Consider the following 21140-nt stretch of genomic DNA (forward strand, 5'->3'; position numbering starts at 1 on the left):
AAGTGCTCGTTCTGCCACTGAGTCTGGTTGAGGAAAAAATACTGGGAGTTCAACAGACTGGTTGAGATGGAAAGCAGATATGACTTTGGGTAAAAATGTAGGGTTAGTCCTAAGAACCACTTTGTTATGATGGATCTGCAAAAATGGTTCTTGTATGGTTAATGTCTGGAGTTCACTAAGTCTCCTAAGAGATGTGATCGCAACCAAAAAGGCTACCTTCCAAGTGAAGAACTGTAGTTCGCATTTGTGGAAAGGTTCAAAAGGGGGACCCATGAGTCTGGTAAAGACCACGTTTAGGTTCCACACTGGAGAGGGCGGGACCCTGGATGGAATTATTCTCTCAAGTCCTTCCATAAAAGCTTTGATAGTGGGAACTCGAAACAAAAACAAAAGTTGTCAGTTTTGGAGATAGGCAGCTATGGCAGCTAGATGTAGCCTGATAGATGTATATGCTAGGTTACATTGTTGTAGATGCAAGAGGTAGCAGATAATGTTCTGGATAGAAGCATGTAGTGGATTAATTTTGTTGTTTGTGCAATAAATGTCAAATAGTTTCCATTTTGCTGTATAGCATGCTCTGGTGGTAGGGCGTCTAGCTTCTTTAATGATGTTCATAAAGTCTGGCAGAAGATTTAGGTAGCCAAACTCTAAGACCTCAGGTGCCAGATTGCAAGGTTGAGTTGATTGGGATCTGGGTGTCTTATATCTCCATGGTTCTGAGTGAGAAGCTTGAGTGAGAGAGGTAGTTTTAGATGAGAACTACTGAGAGTTTCAATAGGGTTGTGAACCATGGTTGTCAGGCCCAAGTTGGAGTAACTAGGATCATTATGAGGGAATGCTGTTTGAGTTTCCGAACCACTAACGGAATGAGTGGGAGAGACGGAAAAGCATAAGCAAATTTGCCTGACCAGTTCATCCGTATCGCATTGCCTTTGGACAATAGGTGTGGATACCTGGACGCGAAGGTTGGGCATTTTGGTGTGTGGCGAACAGATCTATTTCTGTGTGGTCCCACATGTGAAAGAATGGAAGAAGAACTTGAGGATGAAGTTCCCATTCGTGGATCTGCTGTGTTTGACGACTGAGCAGATCTGCGATTTGATTGTGTACCCCTGGGAGGTGTTCTGCAAGGAGATATAGGTTTTGCGGAATAGCCCATCTCCATATGCTCTGAGCTAGGTGTAAAAGCTGCAGGTGTGTGTTCCTCCCTCTTTCTGTAGTACATTGCTGTCATGTCTGTACGGACCAGGACAGCTTTGCCTGGGAGGTGAGGTTGAAAAGATTTTAACGCTAGGAAGATGGCTAACAATTCCAGATAGTTTATGTGGAATTGTTTTTGTTGGGGGGGGGGGTCCATATGCCCTGGATGGTATGGGTTTGAAGATGAGCTCCCAGCCGGTGAGCGATGAGTTTGCTGTTAGCAGGGTCTGTGGAACCGGGTCGAAGAACGGCCACCCTTTGGAGAGGTTTTGTGTGTTACACCACTGCAGAGAGTGATGGGTGCAGTCGTCCACCAACACCAGATCTGTTAGCTGACCTTGAGCCTGGTTACACTGACGCGCCAAACATTCCTGTAATGGACGCATTTGGAGTCTTGCATAATGGACGAGGAGAATGCAGGAGGACATCATCCTGGTTAACTGCATGAACACTCGCGCTGGTAGTGAGTGTTGAGGCTGATATTTTTGGATTAGAGCCTGTATGGTGCTTATCTGGACTGGATTGGGGTATTCTAGAGCTTTTGAAGTGTCTATTGTAACCCCTAGCTATTATTGTATGCTAGACGGTTTGAGATGGGATTTGGCGAGGTTTATTGTGAATCCCAAGCTGTGAAGCAGTTGAATTGTTTTGTGTGTGTGTTGCACACAGCTACTGTGTGATTTGGCTTTTATGAGCCACTCGTCCAGATAAGGGAAGACATGAATGTGCGGTCTTCTTAAGTGGGCTGCAACAACTGCAATGCATTTGGTGAAGACTGGGTGCTGTAGTGAACCCGAACAGGAGGACTTTGAATTGGTAGTGTTGACCATCTACCACAAACCTGATGTAGAGTGACCATGTGGAAGGGGTCTGACTGAATGTAGAGGTTTAATTGCCTGAGGTCCAGTATTGGCCTGAGAGCCGTCCTTTTTTGCAATTAGGAAGTAGAGGGAGTAAACCCCTGTGCCTTGATGAGGCAAGGGGACTGGTGCTATTGCGTGTTTTTGTAATAGAGAGAGAACCTCCTGTTTGAGAACTGTTAGATGTTCTAAGGACATCGGGTGCTGTCTGGGAGGAATGTGGGGGGGGAGGGAGTGGAAGGAAGTCACTGTTGGGGAGGTGCGGCTGTGGTTGCCGCAAACTCTTCCCTTGTTATTGTTGCCTCTGTATCCTCAGCGAAAGTATCCTTTGGGGGATGTTTGAGTGGGGTAGAAGGCTGTTCTAAACCCGTGGTTTTTGAGCCGGCTCTGTAGAAATAAAGGCGAAAAGAGCCTCTAGGGGAAGGGAACTGTAAGGCTCCCATAGACTTAGCAGTCTATGTCCTTCTTCATCTTTTCTAAAAGGGATTTGTCAACTGTAGGCCCTAAAAGATGTTCCTGATCAAACAGCTGGTTTAAAATAGCAGTTTGAACCTCCTGCTTGAATCTGGAATTCCGGAGCCAGGCATGTCGGTGCAACAAGACACTAGTATTAATTGCGGGAGATGAGGTATCGGCCGCATCCAAAGCACATTTTATTGAGGTGTTAGTAATTAATTTGCCCTCTTGGATAAGGTCATTAGCCTTTTGTTTGTACTGGTCAGGAAGGTGATCCATGAGCTTTTAAAGCTCGTCTTAGTGGGCTTTGTCGTATCTGACCAATAAAGCTTGGGAATTGGCGCTGCGCCAATGGTTTGCAGCCTGTGACGTGATCAGTTTCCCTGATGCGTCAATTCATTTGGATTACTCATCAGGAGGTGGGGTGTCGCCTGTACCCTGTGAGTTTGCCTGCTAGCGTTCACTAGTTACCACAAGGGAATCCAAGGAGATAGGACCTTTAATATAAATTGGGTCATTAGGAGCTGCCTTATAATTTTTTATCCACCCTGGGGATGAGAACCCTGGCTCTGACTGGGTCCTTTAAACCTTCTGGGGCATGTTTTATCAAGCCTTTAAACATTGGCAGGGTGATGTTTTTTTTTTTTTTGCGAGGGTGCAAAGGTTTCTAGAAAAAAATCTTCATCTAAGGGGTCGGAGTGTAAGGGGACTCCATGGTATTGGGCAGCTCTGGTGATTAGTTGTGCGAACCCAGTGTTGTCATCTGGTGGTAAACTTAGATGGATAGACATCCGGGTCATTATGTGGGTCGGGGTCTGTATTGTAGTCCCCCCCCAGGGTCTATGTTATGTGGGATGGTATGTGAATCATTATCTTCACCCTGTGGATCTGTATCCCTACCTACGTCATAGTCAGAATCTGATGTCTGAGGTGAAACTATAGGTTGTGGGGAGTGTGGTGGAGAAATTAATAGGTGTGGATTAACTGGAAGAGGAGAATGAGGTGGGGAAGTGTTAGTGCCCATGTCTTGTTTCCTAGGAGGTATTGGACGGTCCTCTGAGGTGTCCAGTTTCCTCTTTTTTGGAGGCTTGGCTACTAGTTTAACGGTGTTTGGATCAATAAGGAAAATGCTACTTACCAGTATGCATCTGTTCTTCGCATAGAGAGCTGCAGAGATTCACACTGTGCATAGATAGCCATCTGGTGTTGGGCTCGGATGCTTGCACCTTGTTGTTGTCCTGGAAGAAGTCTTTTGTAGTCACAAGATAGGTGACTCCTCCCTTGGAAGATAGTGCGCATTGGCATCGACTCCATCCTCAGATTGTTTTTCACCATGATGGGAAATTATGGAGTTTGTAGAAACAGAAAAGATGTCCAAGTGAATGTATCTAAGTAAGATGGCACTGGAACAGACACAGGTTCCAGGAGGTGGGGGGGCGCGTGAATCTCTGCAGCTCTACATGCCAAGAACAGATGCATACTGATAAGTAGCATTTTCCGTTTGAGGCATATGAGCTGCAGAATTCACACACTGTGCATAGACTGTACAGCAGTGTCTAACCTAGCGGTGGTCACCTGTATCCGTTGCAGTGGTATGAAAAGGTGTCTTAAGAACAGCCTGGCCTACAGAAGCTTGTTGCTTTACCTGCACATCTACACAATAGTGTTTTGTGAAGGAGTGTGTGGTAGACCATGTCGCTGTATTCACAAATGTCTAAGGGAATGTTTGCTAAGAATGCCATGGTAGCCACTAGTTTGCGTGTTGAATGCGCTCTAGGGGGAATTGTTAATGTGCGTTTTGCTTTCTGGTAGCATATCTGAATGCATTTAACTACTACCTGGCAATTCCAGCTTTTCAGATGGGGTTGCCTTTATGAGGTGGAGAGAAAGCTACAAACAGTTGTTTTGTCTTTCTAAAGGCTTTAGTCCTGTCTATGTAATAAAGTAAAGCTCATTTAACGTCGAGCGTGTGAAGAGCTCTTTCCGCTACCGAAACACGGTTTTGGAAAAACACTGGTAACTCTACTGATTAAGATGAAAAGCAGAGATTACTTTGGGAAGGAATTTTGGATTTGTCCTAAGAACCACTTTGTTACAATGTATTTGTAAGAATGGTTATTGTATGGTTAAAGCCCAGATATCACTTACTCTTCTGAGAGGTGATTGCGAGAAGGAAAGCTACTTTCCATGTAAGGAATTGTAATTCGCATTTGTGTAAAGGCTCAAATGGGGGACCCATGAGTCTAGTAAGAACAAGGTTTAGGTTCCACACTGGAGAGTGTGGCAGTCTGGGTGGAATTATCCTTTTAAGGCCTTCCATAAAAGCTTTGATAGCGGGTACTCTAAACAATGACAAATGTTGTCTGTTTTGTAGGTAGGCGGCAAGGGCAGCCAGATGTAATCTTGTAGATGAATATGCCAGATTGCATCTTTGTAGATGTAGCAAATAGCAAATGTTTTGAATTGAAGCATCTGATGGGTCAATTTTGTTATAGCAGTAAATGACAAATCTTTTCCATTTAGCTGCATAGCAAGCTCTAGTAGTAGGGCGTCTGGCGTCTTTAATAATGTTCATACAGTCGGGTGGGAAGTTGAGGTAACCGACCTCTAGGATTTCAAGAGCCAGATCGCTAGATTCAGTTGTGCTGGATCTGGGTGCCTTATCTCTACATGGTTCTGCATTAGCAGTTTTTGGGAGAGCCATAATTTTTGATGTGCAACTACTGAGAGTTCGAGTAGTGTTGTGAACCATGGTTGCCGTGCCCATGTGAGAGCAACCAGGATCATCTTGAGAGACTGTTTGAGCTTGCGTACTACTAGCGGGATGAGCGAGAGTGGTGGAAAAGTGTACGCAAATCTGCCTGACCAGTTCATCCATATCTTGCCCTTGGACAACGGGTGTGGGAACCTGGCGGCGAAGGTTGGGCATTTTGCGTTTGTGTGTGGGACGAACAGACCTATGTCTGGTTGTCCTCACATTTGAAAAAAGGGTTGAAGAACTTTCGGGTGAAGTTCCCATTCGTCTATCTGTTGAGTTTGACGACTTAACAGATCCGCAATCTGATTGTTCACTCCTGGCAGATGTTTCCGCCAGAAGATGTACGTTTTGTGGAATGGCCCATCTCCATATGCTTTGCGCTAGGTGAGACAACTACAAAGAGTGTGTTCCTCCTTATTTCTGTATGTAATACATGGCTGTCGTATTGTCTGTGCGGACTAGGACAGTTTTGTCGAGATGTGTTTGGAATGACTAACGCTCGAAATATTGCCAGTAATTCTAGTTGATTGATGTGGAGCGCTTTTTGTTGGGTGGTCCACCTGCCCTGAATTGTGTGGTTTAGGAGATGGGCTCCCCAGCCGGTGAGTGATGCGTCTGCTGTTAGCACTTTCTGTGGAACTAGCTCTAGGAACGGCCGCCCTCTGGAAAGATTGTGTGTTCCACCACTGCAGAGAGCGGTAGGTGCGGCTGTCCACCAACACCAGATCTGTAAGTTGACCTTGAACCTGGTTCCACTGACGTGCTAAGCATTTTTGTAAAGGGCGCATCTGAAGTCTTGCGTGAGGTACAATGAAATTGCAAGAGGCCATCATCCTTATAAACACTCGTGCTGGAAGAGTGTTGGGCTTGAAACTTGGAGATGAGAGTTTGCATACTGGCTATCCTGGCTGGATTGGAGTATGCTAGGGCTTTGGAAGTGTCTATTGTGGCTCCTAGATACTGATGTAGGTAGGAGGGCTGAAGGTGTGACTTGGTATAGTTTACTGTAAACCCCAAGTTGTGTAGCAGTTGAATGGTTTGATAAGTATGGCAAACACACTGGTTGTGTGACTCTGCTTTTATCAGCCAGTCGTCCAGGTATGGAAATCCATGGATTTGCTGCCTTGGCAAGTGCGCCGCTACTACCGCAAGGCACTTTGTGAATACCCCTGGAGAAGTGTGGCTCAATGATGTGGAGAAGTATGGCTCAATGATTAGAGCGGCAGACCCTGATGCAGAGGTCTAGCCCGGGACCAGGGTTCAATTCCCCGCCTCGGTGGGTCTTGGGCTAAAAAATTCCACGGACCTGATAATTCTTGCCTCGGTGCCTATTCCAATCATGGAGTCCCACTCTGCAACTCTGGGCAATAGCTTGCTTAATCTCCACAATGGCCCCCACAACGCTAAGGATGCCGGGCCTCCACCTTGGGGTTGCCCAGGAGTGGACGCCTCACATGGAAAGCCAGGATGGGCTCCACAGCGGTATTCGTACAAGCGCCTTGAGACCCTTGCGGGTGAGTAGTACGCTATACAAGTATCAAATTTACATTTACATTTACCCTGGGTGCTGTGGTCACCCCGAATGGGAGAACTTTGAATTGATATTGTTGGCCGTCCACTGTGAACCTTAGATATTTCCTCTGAGCAGGGTGTATGGGAATATGGAAGTAGGTGTCCTTGAGATCTAGTGTGGCAAGGAAGTCACCTTGTTGAAGCAGTGGAAGGACTTGTTGAAGAGTGATCATGTGAAAATGATCTTACTGTATATAGAGATTAAGAGGTCTGAGGTCCAGTATTGGCCGTAGAATACCGTCCTTTTTGGGGATTAAGAAAATACAGGGAGTATACTCCTGTCCCTTGATGCTGTATGGGGACTGGTTCTATGGCATGCTTTTGAAGCAGTGAGAGAACTTCCTGTTTGAGTAGTGTCAGTTGTTCCGTGGACATCGGACGCTGCTTAGGTGGTATGTTGGGGTATAGCAGTAAGTTCCAGGCAGTAACCATACTGGGTAATTTGTCATACCCACTTGTCTGTAGTGATGGAATTCCAGACAGGAGTGGGAGGGAGTGGAAGGAAGTCACTGTTTATTAGTGGGAAAGGCACGAGTGTTATTGTTACCTCGGCCTCTACCCTTGTTATTTCCTCCGTACCCCTTTCTAAAATATCCCTTATTGGGGGATGTTTGTGTGGTGTTTTTATAGGAGGAAGCAACAGTGTCTGTACTGATGTTTTTGGATGCTCCTCTATAGAAGGAGCGTCAAAAGAACCTCGTGTGGATGGAGACTGTAATGCTCCCATGGATTTAGCAGTCTGTGTCCTTTTTCATTTTTTCTAAAGCTGCATCTACAGCTGGTCCAAAAAGTTGTTCCTGATTGAACGGCTGATTGAGGATAGTTGCTTGTACCTCCTGTTCAAAACCAGAAATGTGCAGCCAGGCATGTCTTCTTAGTAACACACTAGTGTTGACAGATCTAGATGAGGCATCTGCTGCAACTAGGGCTCATTTAATTGATGTAGTTTTGGCTACGGAATCCTGAGAGTCGTTTGGGAACACAGAACCAGTCTCACCATCCATGTCCTACAGTGCACAAGCGTAGCAGTCTAATAGCTCTCGCTGACTGCCCTCACAGGCAAGGTTAGTTGAGAAGAACATATGCTTTCTGAATGTGTCAACTCATTTGAACTTGGTCAGGAGAGCATGGAGGGAAGGGTACCAGCGTTTACTCTACTGATGGACGCCTGACCAATCAAACGTTCATGTGTTGGGAGCTGTGTGAAGAAATCTGGTCTCCTGGAATAGGTCTACGATGGAGCAGAGACCTGTTGGTTGACTGGGTGCCCAGAGCATGGTTTATCCCAAGTTCCCAGCTGTGTGTCCATGAAGGCTTCACTGAAGTTCAACGGTGGCTCAGTCAGTGCCTGGCTAGGCTGTCAACATGTTAGTTTTTAACTCAATGATGGGGAGGTGAAGGTCAAGGACCTCAGCAGCCGTCTTTATAACTATGGCAAATGAAGTGCTTTCCTCAGTTCGTGGCCTAGGGAGAAACCAGACATGGTGTTCATTCAACTGGCATCCTGTAGCTCAAAATACCAGCCACCATAGGAAGGACAAATCTTTGCCCATCCCTGCTTTCATAAGGCTGGCTCTGGTTAGTCCAAGCCACAAAGCTGGTGCATTTTCTGTGCGCGATTGCGCTGGGTGGGGAGGCTGGGTAGCAGGGGGAATAGTGTGAGTGAGATGGGTACAGCAGAAGCAACGGCATATCAAGATCTGGATGTGGCAACAGTCTGGGTCGAGATTATGCCAGCTCACAGTAAGACACCACAATAGGTTGAGGGTCTACTGGAAGTGGCATGAGTGCCAGTGTCTGTGGTCAAGAAGCCAGGACAGATTTCGGTAATGGTCAGGATACTGGTATGGACCCAAGACAAGCTCATGGAGGTACAGACTGCAACAATTGAGAACCTATAAGCGGAGTGAGTTTGTGATCTCATCCTCAATGCCCGAGATAATAGTGCTCACCTTCAAGCAGTATGCCTCTATAGGTCACACACCCACCCCAAACCTTACTGTACTTCTGAGGACATCCCCTAGTTGCGTAAAAACATCAGTCTACCCCCTTCTTCCAGGAAGCCACCAAGTGCGGAGATTCCGCCATCCATTGGCAAGGCGCATACCTGTTAGCCAGTGCGAGAAGCACCTATGTATTTTATATAGTGAGCTCATGCAATGTGACATGACAATGGTAGGTTGCTCTGAAATGCATGCTAAAATTCAGCATTTTCTGATTGCGCAACACCTTTGGGGATCCTAAGGTAGTCTATGTTAACAGATCTATCCATGTGTGCAGTGGAGTTTACCACTCGTAGCGCAGGACAAAACCCCAAATGATGGAAAGAAGAGCAAACACATGTGCCCCTATGTAGAGAACTGGGAACACATTCACTCACTCTAGATTACCAGGGACGTTGGGGACACCCTTTCTTGACCCTCACTCTTTAGTGCTGCTTGGTCATAGTTCCAATTCTGTTGAGATACACTACAAGAGGGTTAATTGACAACTCTTCCCCACGAGGCATCCTACTAGCAGATATTTCAGCTAGGCTTTGTGTTGGTCAGTTTCTCAAAGACAAAATGGTGTGGTGAGTCATACTCGCTGGGCAGCATATTTCAGTCCTTCACCTGGAAAGTGACTTCCATCTCTCATCAACTTCAAAAACTCCTTGAGACTGGATACCTTTGTTCGGACATGTAATGTTAGAACATGTCTACTCAGCACTCTTGTGCAGACGAGCAAGTTACTTATCTTCGGTAACGATATATCTGTAAGCGACAAATATTCGTTATGGATTCTTCACCTTAGAATTACCCCCAGACGTCAAACTGGATCCGGAGAATTTTATCTTCAGCAGTACCCTTGCGCATGGGTAGGAGGCGTCGGTGGACTCAGTGTTCATCATTGACGTAGTGATCGCCGGAATGACGTTGCGGTATCTACTTAGACACCGCCCCTGAGCGCGGACGTCAGTTGTTTACACGACATTCCATGCCAAAAGCGCAGAGCCATGCAAGACACTGACCACTGGTGCACAATACTAGGTCCCTGAAAGGGAGTCCCTTACCCTAGAAGTCAGTTCGCAGAACGGGGAGGATGGGTGGGGCAGAGAGGAATCCGTAACGAATATACATCTCTTACAGATATATCGTTACCGAAGGTAAGTAACTTGTTTATCTGAAAGAGACTATTAGTTATGGATTCCTCACCTTAGAATAGATACCCCAGCACTACCAACCTCGGAGGTGGGTCTGCGAACTAATTCACACCAGAAAGTCCTGGACAACTGAATGGCCAAAAAAAAAGTCTCTCCGGACTTGGCTGTCCAGGCAGTAATGTTTGGTGAACGTGTGAAATGAGGCCCACCTGACTGCCTGCTAAATGACATGAAGAGGGACGCCATGTCCCAAAGCAGTAGTGGCTGCCGTCGCTCTGGTAGAATGGGTGAGCAGCCCCACTGTAGATTCCTTCTTAGCTAAGGAATAGCAGATTTTGATGCAAAGAACGACCCATTGAGAGATGGTCCTCTTTTGCACAGCCCGGCCTTTTTTGGCGCCCACATAGCCAACAAAGAGCTGGTCATCCACCCGGAATGGTTTTGTGCGATCCAGATAGAATGAAAGCGCACATTATGGATCCAAACAGTGGAGACTCTCCTCCTCTTTCGAAGAATGCGGGGCGGGAAGAAGGTGGGCTAAGTGATGGTCTGTCCTATGTGGAAAGAGGTAACCACTTTGGGAAGGGAAGAATGCCTAGTGCGAAGGACAACCTTGTCCGGATGAACAGCCAGGAAAGGAGGTTTGGAAGAAAGAGCCTGAAGCTCTCACAACCTGCGAGCAGAGGTGATGGCAACCAAAAAGGCAGTTTCGAGTGTCAAAAGTCTGAGGACAGTTATGTAGCGGCTCGAAAGGAGCGCACATAAGATAGGTCAGAACCAGGTTCAAGTCCCACTGGGGCATTACGAAAGGAATAGGAGGAAACAGATAAGTAATGCCCTTAAGGAAGTGATTTACAACAGGGGACTTGAAAAGAGAAGGTTGATCAGGAAGCCTAAGAAAGGCTGAAATGGCCGAGAGGTAGCCCTTTGGGGCGCCCAGGGCAGAGCCCTGCTGCGCCAAAGAAAGGAGGAACAGGAGAACCTCAGAAAGGGGATCCACAGCCTATGCTGCGCACCATGTCACAAATTTGTTCCATCTACAGGCGTATACCGTCTTAGTGGAGGGACACCTTGCTGCCAAGATAACAGACTTCGGGAGGAGGGTCAACCGACGTCAACTGCTGCCACTCAAACTCCACGTAAGGAGGTGGAGGTTGGACAGGTTCGGGTGGAGGACCGTACCCCTGCTGCGTCAGAAGACCATCCCGAAGAGGCAGTCGGATCGGAGGATCGATGAAAATGTGTCGCAGCTCTGGATACCAGGCTCTTCGTGCCCAATCCGGAGCCACAAAAATGACTTGGGCCCAATCGCGCCTGATCTTCTTCCGCACTCTGGGCAGAAGTGGCATAGGCGAAAAGGCGTATAGAAGACCGCAACTCTACTCGCGACAAAAAGTGCCGCCTTGAAAATTCCAATGTGCAGAATTGCTGACATTGGGCGTTCTCTTCGGTGGCGAATAGATCTAACCTAGGCTCTCGGCTCTCCCCACTGTTGAAAGAGTCCTTGCACCACCTCCGAGTGAAGATGCCATTCGTGATCCATCATGCACCTGCGGCTGAGTAAGTCCGCCCCGGCGTTCAGGGAATCTGCCAGGTGTTGAACCACCAGGGATATGCCCTGATGTTCCAGCCATGTCCAGAGGCGGAGGACCTCTTGACATAGGGGCCACCGTCCCACCCTGCCTTGTTTGATGCAGTACCACATGGCGGTGGTTTTGTCCATGAACACCTGCACTACTATTCCCTGGACAGAGGGAAGGAATGCTTTGAGTGCAAGACTAATCACCCAAAGCTCCAGAAGATTGATGTGGAGTCCGGACTCTGCCGGAGACCAGAGGCATCAGATGTCCACCTCCCCCAAGTGGCGGCCCCATCGCAGAAGTGATTCATTGGTCACCACTGTGAACTCTGGTTGGGGAAGGGACAGGGATCTGTCGTTGACCCAATCCTGGTTCATTAGCCACCACTGCAATTGATGTGCAGTGCCCTCCGAGATCAGAATGCAATCAGACAGGTTCCCTTGATGGTGCGCCCACTGAAACTTCAAGTCCCACTGCAGAGCCCGCATATGGTCCACCAGCAGGATGCAGTAGGCCATCAGGCCCAGTAGCCTGATGGTCATCCTGACCAAAACCTGGGTTAGAGGCTGAAAGATCGGAATCATAGTCCGAATATCCCAGACTCGCTGCTCGGGAGAATAGACCTGAAACTGCAATGTGTCCAGAGCCACTCCGATGAAGAGGAGCTTCTGAGAGGGGGTCAGGTGTGACTTCGGCACGTTGATGGAGAACCCCAGCAAATGCAGGAGGTCGGCCGTAGTCTGGCGGTGGGAGACGACAGCCTGGGGCGAGCCCGCCTTCAACAGCCAGTTATCGAGATAGGGGAAGACTGGAACCCCTGATCTGCGACCACCGCCATCACTTTCGTGAACACCCGAGGGGCACTGGTAAGGTCAAAGGGGAGCATGGTAAACTGAAAGTGCTCGTGGCCTACCGTGAACCATAGGTAATGCCGGTGGGCCGGCAGGACGGGAATTTGAAAGTAAGCGTCCTGCAATTTCAACGCTACCATCCAGTCTCCAGGGCAGACAGGGCCCGAGAAAGCGTAAACATTTTGAACTTCACCTTCCGGAGGAAGTGGGTGACGTTCCTGAGATCCAAGATAGGACGCAGGCCTTCTTCCTTCTTGGGCACCATAAAGTAGTGGGATTAGCAACCATGACCTACTTCTGGGACAAGAATTTGCTCAATGGCACCCTTGGCCAAGAGTACGGAAACTTCCTGTTGGACAAGAACCAGATGATCATGCGATGGTACTAAGGTGGCATGGAAGGCGGGGTAGTCTCGAAGGGGTGGGGTAGCCCGTTCAGACTATTTGCAAAACCCACCTGTCCGACGTGATGGTGCGCCAGTGGGGGAGGTGATGGCGAATCCTGCCGCACTCTGGCGATTAATGGCCCTGAAAGGTTGGACTAAGAGTGTTTGGAGGCTGCGGCAGAGGGGGCTGTGGTGGACTGATCGGCCCGCAGGCCCACAGAACCACAGCGGTGGTTCCCACGTCCCTGGCCGCGCAGGGGCTGAACAGCTTGCACTGGCCTGAGGCCCTGGGCAGGACGTGGCGGGGCACCCCTTCCGTAGCCACAAAAGGGGCGAAAAGTAGACTGTGCAGGGTGGGTGGTGGAGAGGCCCAAGGACCTAACTTAGCCCGAGAGTCCTTAAAGCGCTCCAGTGCATTGTCTGCCTTGTGGCCGAATAGGCGATGGCCATCAAAGGGAATGTCCAAAAGAGTTGATTGGACAGCCCCTGAAAAACCAGTCTACCTCAGCAAGGCGTAGCATCGAAAGGCTAACGACGTGGAAATCGTCCTGCCTAGTGAGTCGGCGGTATCCAGCCTACAGCGAATGGTAAACGTGGCTGTGTCTCTACCTTCGGCAACTGCACAGGAGAGTACGGCCTGGGCCTCCTCCAGGCACTGAGGCAGCACTTGCGCCACCGTATCCCACACGAAGTAAAGTTTTTTATTGTCACTAAACACTAAACACTTCACTTCACGCACCCTCACTTATGTATGTGTGAGCACTGTACAGAATGTATACTCTTGAATTGCAAAAATGACAGAAACGGAAGCTACTCCATTTTATGTCAAATAAAATGTGATGCCTTCCTCTAAATTTCAGTGTCCTTGCATATAATTCTGAATTGGATCCGCCTTTGGTTCAATATATCAATGAACTCAATTGAATTATTCTCAAACTTAACAATTGTAGCCTCGCTACCTGAGGATCCTTGACCTCACCAGACCACTGTTTTGTTAAACTACTGGTAGAATGGGCAAGTAGCCCCACAGGAGGCTCATTAGCCAACGGGTAACAGGCCTTGATGCACAGAACAACCCACCGAGAAATGGTTCGTTTGTGAACGGCCCGACCTTTTTTGGCACCTACGTAGCCAACAAAAAGCTGGTCATCCACCAGGAACTGTTGTGTGCATTTTAGATAGAACGATAGCACACATTTTGGGTCCAGATGGTGGAGCCGCTCTTCCTCTTTTGAAGGATGTGGAGGCGGAAAGAAGGTAGGGAAAGTGATGGTCTGCCCGATGTTGAAGGGCATGACAACCTCCAGCAAGAAAGAAGGACGAGTCCTTAAAACCCCATTGTCCGGATGAACAGAAAGAAAAGGAGGTTTAGAAGCGCCTGGAGCTCACTCACTCTTATGGCAGAGGTGATAGCTACCAGGAATGCCATCTTGAGAGTGAGAAGACGTAAGGGAGAGTTATGAAGGGGCTCAAAGGGAACGCACATCAAATATGTCAAGACAAGATTTAAGTCCTATTGAGGCATTATGAACAGGCACGGGAGGAAACATGTGTGTAATGCATTTGAGGAAGTGATTAACAACTGGGGACTTAAAAAGACGGCTGATCTGGAAGCCGTAGAAAAGCTGAGATGGCCGAAAGATAACCCTTGATAGTGCCCAGAGCAGAGCCCTGCTGGGCCAAAGAAAGAAGGAACAGAAGGACCTCTGAAATAGGGGCAGAAAGGGGATCAACAGCCTTTGCGGAGCACCATGCCACAAATTTTTTCCACCTGCAGATGTATACCGTTTTTGTGGAGGGACGCCTGGCTGCCAGAATGACATCACAGACTTCGGGAGGAAGGTCGAAAGCTGTCAACTGTCGCCGCTCAATCTCCACGCATGGAGGTGGAGGCTAGACAGGCTTGGGTGGAGGACAGTCCCCTGCTGCTGCGACGGAAGATCCTCCCGAAGAGGCAGTCAGATCAGGAGATTGATCGCCATGCTGAGTAGCTCGGGATACCAGTATCTTCGTGCCCAATCAGGAGCCACAAGGATGACTTGGGCCCGGTCGCGCCGAATCATCTTCAGCACTCTGGGCAGAAGTGGCATAGGCGGAAAAACATACAACAGACCGCAGCTCCACTCGCGACGAAAAGCGTCGCGGAGAGAGTACCGCCTTGGAAATTCCAATGCACAGAACTGATGACATTGCACGTTATCTTCAGTGGCAAATAGATCTAACCAAGGATCTCCCCACTGCAGAAAGAGACCTTGCGCCACGTCCGAGTTCAGGCGCCACATCCAAGTTCAGACGCCATTCGTGATCCATCACTCGCCGGCAGCTGAGTTCATCGGCCCAGGCGTTTAGAGAACCTGCCAGGTGTTGAACCACCAAAGTGATCCCTTGATGTTCCAGCCATGTCCAGAGGCGAAGAGCCTCCTGACAGTGGGTCCACGACCCTGCCCTGATTGTTGCAGTTCCACATGGCGGTGGTGTAGTCCGTGAACACCTGCACTACACTTCCCCAGACAGAGGGAAGGAATGCTTTCAGTGCAAGCCGGATCGCCCGAAGCTCCAAAAGGTTGATATGGAGCCGAAACTCCACCGGAGACTAGAGGCCTCTGATCTCAGCCTCTCCCAAGTGGCCGCCCCATCCCAGGACGGACGCATCCGTTACCAATGTATGCTCTGGTTGGGGAAAGGAGAGGAATCTACCTTTGACCCAATTGCAAATCGTGAGCTACCACTGCAATTGTCGTGCAGTGCCCTCTGAGATCTGCACGTGATCGGACAGGTTGCCCTGATGCTGTGCCCACTGGAACTTCAGTTCCCACTCCAGAGCCCGCATATGCCACCTGGTATTGTTGCAGGGATTCTGCTCATGCACAGAACTATGCGCAGGAAACCAGGACCTCAGTGATTTGTGGTGTACCAAAAACTCACCTCAGTACCCAGAACCCCTATCCGACCAGCATCAGTGTCTCATTCGCTCTTCATTTCATATAGAAGCTACCAATGATTAGACAACCCAGAACATGCGACTTAGTGTACTCTCAGGAATGGTGGGAATCAGAAATACCCGTTCGTTATTCTCATATCAGTCCACAACAAGAGTATTCAGAGACACAGTAAAAATTTAAACTACGTGTCCGAAGATGCAGTACGTTGGCTAACATAAGCAGACAAATGAATAAAATTAAAACCATCAGCATTGTTACAATACCATAGAAAATGAAGGGAGAAATCATATTACAAATGATAGTGGAATACAACCACCCTCCCTTCGTTAGTAAGCTAGTATTATTAGACTAATAGAAGGTCTGTAGGTTTGAATGGGGAACCCCATACCGTAAAGATCAGCTTAGGTGAATCACATCACAGGATCAGCTTTGCTCTGTGCCTGGAAAAGTTCTTCTCCAGAATGTGTGTCTAGTGCATGCAAACGGCAATATTAAAAGCTCTCGACTTTCAGATATTAGCAGCTGTGTGAGTGTTATGGCTAGAGCGTGGGCCGATCAACCTGAACTTAAAAACATTCATTGTTTGGTGGCTCAGACTGTTTCTGCACACAATGTTCAGACCAAGGTCGCAGCGCACGTCTAGGGATGTGAACAGACAGTTCTCATGTGAAGAAAAGGCAAGCAAGCAGTTTTCAAATAGTAACATCTATCTGCAGTGTTGTGTGCAAAAGCAGCAAAAGTGGCAAGATGGTGTTTCTAACATCCAAGACGCTTATGCTAACATAGCAATGTGTATCATCTAAAACTCCGTCTCCACTACAGAATGTTGCACTAGCAGGATGCAGGAGGCCATTACGCCCAGGAGCCGGAGGGTCATCCTGACAGAAATCCGGGATAGAGGCTGAAAGGTCGGAATCATAGCCTGAATATCCCGGACCTGCTGCTCGAGAGGATAACCCCTAAACTGCGTCGAATCCATAACCGCTCCGATGAAGAGGAGCTTCTGAGAGGGGCTCAGGTGAGACTTTGGCACGTTGATGGAAAACCCCAGCAAATGCAGGAGGTCGGCCGTAGTCTGGAGGTGGGAGATGACTGCCTGGGGCGAGCCCGCCTTCAACAACCAGTCGAGATAGGGGAAGACTGGAACCCCTGATTGTGCAGATGAGCTGCGACCATCGCCATCACTTTCGTGAACACCCGAGGAGCACTGGTAAGGCCGAAAGGGAGCACGGCAAACTGAAAATGCTCTTGGCCTACCGTGAACTGCAGGTAACGCCGGTGGGCCGGCAGGATGGGGATATGAAAATATGCGTCCCTCAAGTCCAACCCTACCATCCAGTCTCCAGGGTCGAGGGCAGCCAAGACCTGAGCCAGAGTCAACATCCTGAACTTCTCCTTCCGGAGGAAGCGGTTGATGTTTGAGGTCCAAGACGGGGCGCAGGCCCCCTTTCTCCTTCTTGGGGACCAGAAAGTAGTGAGAATAACAACCACGTCCTACTTTGGGCCCAGTAACGCACTTGATGAGCGCTTGGCCAAGAGGGCCGTGACTTCCTGCTGGAGAAGTCCAAAATGGTCCCCCGACATGCAGTGGAACAGAGGTGGCATGGCTGGAGGGGCAGACTCGAAGAGGAGGGAGTAGCCCCTTCGGATGATTTTCAACACCCACCTGTCCGAGGTAACGGAACGCCAGTGGGGGAGGTGATGGTGAATCCTGCCGCCCACCACCATGGGGTGTGCCCCAAAGCTCGGACTAGGAAGGTTGAGGCAGATGCTGCAGGAGCGGAGGTGGACTGACCCACACGCTGGCCCCCTGTCCCGCCGTGGCGTGAACCATGTCCGCACCAAGGTTGGTTTCGTGCCTAGGCTTCTGGCTGATCGAACGTGTCGGGCGCCCCTTCCGTGGCCACGAAAGGAACGAGAAGCAGATGTGGCTGGGCGCGTGGTGATGACCCCCCCAAGGACTTGGCCGTAGCCCAGGAGACCTTAAAACGCTCCAGCGCACTATCTGCCTTATCGCCAAACAGGCGAGTACCATCAAAGGGCATGTCCATAAGACAACTCTGAACATCCCCTGAAAACCCAGTGGACCGCAACCAGGCCACTGTCATGGAAATTGCCCTACCTAGTGAGTCCGCGGTGTCCAGTCCGCACCGGATGGCGAACTTTGCTGCATCCTTCCCCTCAGCAACAGCTTGGAAAAGCACTGTCCGAACCTCCACCGAACACTGAGGCACCACCTACGCAACCGTGTCCCACACACTGTAGGAGTAGCGGCCCAAGAGGCATGCAGTATTCACTGGCCACCGCCGTAAGCTAGCAGATGAAAACATTTTCTTGCCAAACTGTTCCAGCTTCTTGGATTCCTTATCCGGCGGGGCGGTTGGGAATGCGCTTTGGGAAGTGGAGGCATGATCAGGCTTCCCGGAGTTGGGTGGGTTGTCAAAAAAGCAAGGTCACCCGGGGCCGGGCGATGACGCCTGGCTACGTTTTTATCCATGGGAACCCCCGTTGCTGGTCTAGACCAGGTGCCCCTCAATACGCCACTTAACGCCTCATTGAATGGTAGCAGGCGCTCCATAGAGCTTGCCGCCCCCTGAAGTACTTAAGTGAGATTAGTTATGAGGGTCACCGTAGGCAGGTCAAGGGCCTCAGCTGCTCTACGGAGCACCATAGTGTATGTGGCGCCCTCCTCCATAGCCACAGCAGGAGGAGAAAGAAAACCAGGTTCAGAGGAGAGTTCAAGGCCACCTGCATCCTCCAACTCTTCTGTCCATTCCTGTTCCGACCCGCACTGCCATGCGAGGGGGTCCTCTATCCCCTCCCAGTCGTCCCCGTCCTCCACTGCCTGGAACAGGCTGGGGTGGCAGGGGAGGGGCAGGGGAATAAAAAGGGTCAAACAGCGCCGGGAGAGGTGCCTGCAACAGTGCCGGGAACGGCGCTGGTCCGGCTCCGTGTCCCAATTAGGGTCCTAACTAGGGATAAAATTGTGCAGGAAACCGGGCAAGGGAGGTGGTGGAACGAACGGAACCCACTGCAGCACAGGAGCCGCTGGCGGAGGACCTTGCGGTCCATGGCAGCAAGGAAAGCTTGCAACTGGGCAGGAGTCGCAGACGGACCCGGATAAGGTGAGTAGGCCGCGGGACTCACAGGCTCCAAAGGAGCCGTGGGGGAGGTACCCCCAGTCCCCTCGTCCGCATCCAGAGACCGACTGGGGGGACGTCGGAGAGCGAAAACACTTAGACTTCTTATGACGCCTCTTACCCGATTCAAAGTGTGAAGACTTCGACCCAGAGGAGCGATGATGGCTCTGCGGTTGATCCCTCGATCGACCCCTGGACCTCGAACGACGCGGAGACAACTGCCGGGCCTCCAGCAGCTTACGGGACCGCTCCTGTAATCCCTTCAGAGCCATGGTTAGACAGTCGCAATGTGACCGGGAGTCATGGTCGCACTCCAAACAGTAGAGACAGACTCCATGGGGGTAGACCACCGACATCGTACGGTGACAGGCCCCGCAGATTTAAACCCAGGCATCCCTACGTGGCACCAGGAGTCAAAGACTCAAAAATGAAAGACAAAAGGTCTCAAAAGTTAGTCAAAAAGTGACTAGGGTACATGCTCTAACCGGATCTGCACTTGAAGGTGTGGAAAAAGAAATAACTGATGTCAGCGAGCATGGGTGGTGCCTAAGTAGTCTCTGTGACAGCATCTCGGTGCCTGCAACGGACGCGAAGCGGCACGGCGCCACCTTCCAATGCGCAGGGGTACTGCTGATGAACTTCCTGGATCCAGTCTGATACCTGGGGATATTCTAAGGTAAGGAATCTGTCGCTAACGTGTCTTTCAGATAATGGAGATAAAGCTGATAAAGAGTTTAACCGGCTGGGGAAGCAGATTCGTCATTTCTGCAATCCTAAGTGCAGCTACAGCTGTGAAGTAGTGAAAACAGAAATCAATCTTTTGTTGGGAGTTCATTCCTTTAGAGCGGTTTACAGCTGAACATGTCGCTAATGTTTTCCATTTTTCTGTGGCTACGCATTTAGAATCAACATGCACAATTTGGAAAGCCTAAAAACGGGACGTCCCTACGTAAAGAATATGAAGTGAACTCATGTGAACCCATCCACAGTTTAAGAGTAAAATATTGTTAAGACTGCCCATTTAAGGGCCCATATTAGACTGCAGCAGATCCAGTTCACATGCAAACAAACCTACCAGAACAATTCCCAAGAACAGCTAAAGTAAGCCCCAAACTAATGACAGTTTTAAAAAGGTGTACTGTTAAATGAACAGCAATTTAATTTTATAGTCAACATTTAGTGTATCACTCACCTAACTGCTTTATTTGTGCAATGCTGTCTACAAAAAGGCTCATGATATTCCAATTCTTCAAAAACAATAGGACTACAGCTCGCCGATGAACCTTCTTGAGATTGTGCAGATCCTGATGGACTCTGCCTTGTCTGGCTACTGGGCAACAGACAGACCAATCGGCCATTTCCTTGATCACGGATTGCAACAGTGTCTGGTAACTTGTAGATATCCGAGATAATCAACTTGTGGCCAAATCTGAAACAATAATTGTCAATTAGAAAACAATATTAACTATAAAAAAACCTACCCAAGCAGTTATGAGGGAAATAAGCTACTTACTACATGAAATGGGAACAAAATCATTTTTCAGCTAAATAACAAAAAAGTGTGGCTGTTCATTTTAATTATTCAATCCCAGTTAAGGTTGTGAAGTGCAATGATAATCTCAGAATTTACTAACAAGGACTTAATACTAAGGTAAAACTTTAATTCCACACTAAATATCTCACTAAACAGAATAGACACAAAAACAAGCACACCAGCTCTGCTCCTGAAAGGGGCTCTTAATCTTAACTTGGTTAATGTATTAAAGTATCAACCTTATGACAAAGATTTAACTTTTTATTCTAGTCATGCTTGACTAGACCTATATATTGCAAATCAAGGTCCAACTCAAAATATAGTGAATGTTTTGATGCAACCTATGATACCATTTGACCCATGCCTACTAAACTTCATGCAACAAACACAACCACAATCTCAGTGGCAGATGCATGAAACCACCTTTAGAGACCAGATAGTGAGGGCATCCATAGAGGAAACAGTACAAAATCACCTTTGAGAAAAGTACAAAAAACAAGTGCCCTACGAAACTATGTGGGAAGCCACAAAAGCAGGGACTAAAGGCCAAGATCCAGACCAGCCATCATTGTTTACCTGTCAAAGCAAAAAGCCTCAGGCTCAATTAGCAAAGTTAGAAGCAAAACAAGCTCATCTGTTAAATGATCACATACAAAGCTTTGAGAAAGGCGTACTAGAGCAAGTCCTACTCAGGGAAACAACACAGAAAATACTGTTTGG

The 21140-nt window shown here is 48.8% G+C and overlaps 1 protein-coding gene across 6 annotated transcripts in view; it reads right to left on the minus strand.

Annotated features, from left to right (window-relative positions):
- The window catches only part of MARF1 (meiosis regulator and mRNA stability factor 1), an 891622-nt gene that overhangs the window by 459688 nt on the left and 410794 nt on the right, over positions 1-21140 (minus strand). For all 6 annotated transcript variants that reach the window (XM_085632075.1, XM_085632071.1, XM_085632074.1 and 3 more), the window contains one exon: positions 20079-20315. In XM_085632075.1, coding sequence (XP_085488201.1) covers positions 20079-20315 — 237 coding nt within the window. The remainder of the gene's footprint in view (positions 1-20078; positions 20316-21140) is intronic.

This window comes from Triturus cristatus, chromosome 10 (genome assembly GCF_964204655.1).
Source record: "Triturus cristatus chromosome 10, aTriCri1.1, whole genome shotgun sequence".
NCBI lineage: Eukaryota > Metazoa > Chordata > Amphibia > Caudata > Salamandridae > Triturus > Triturus cristatus.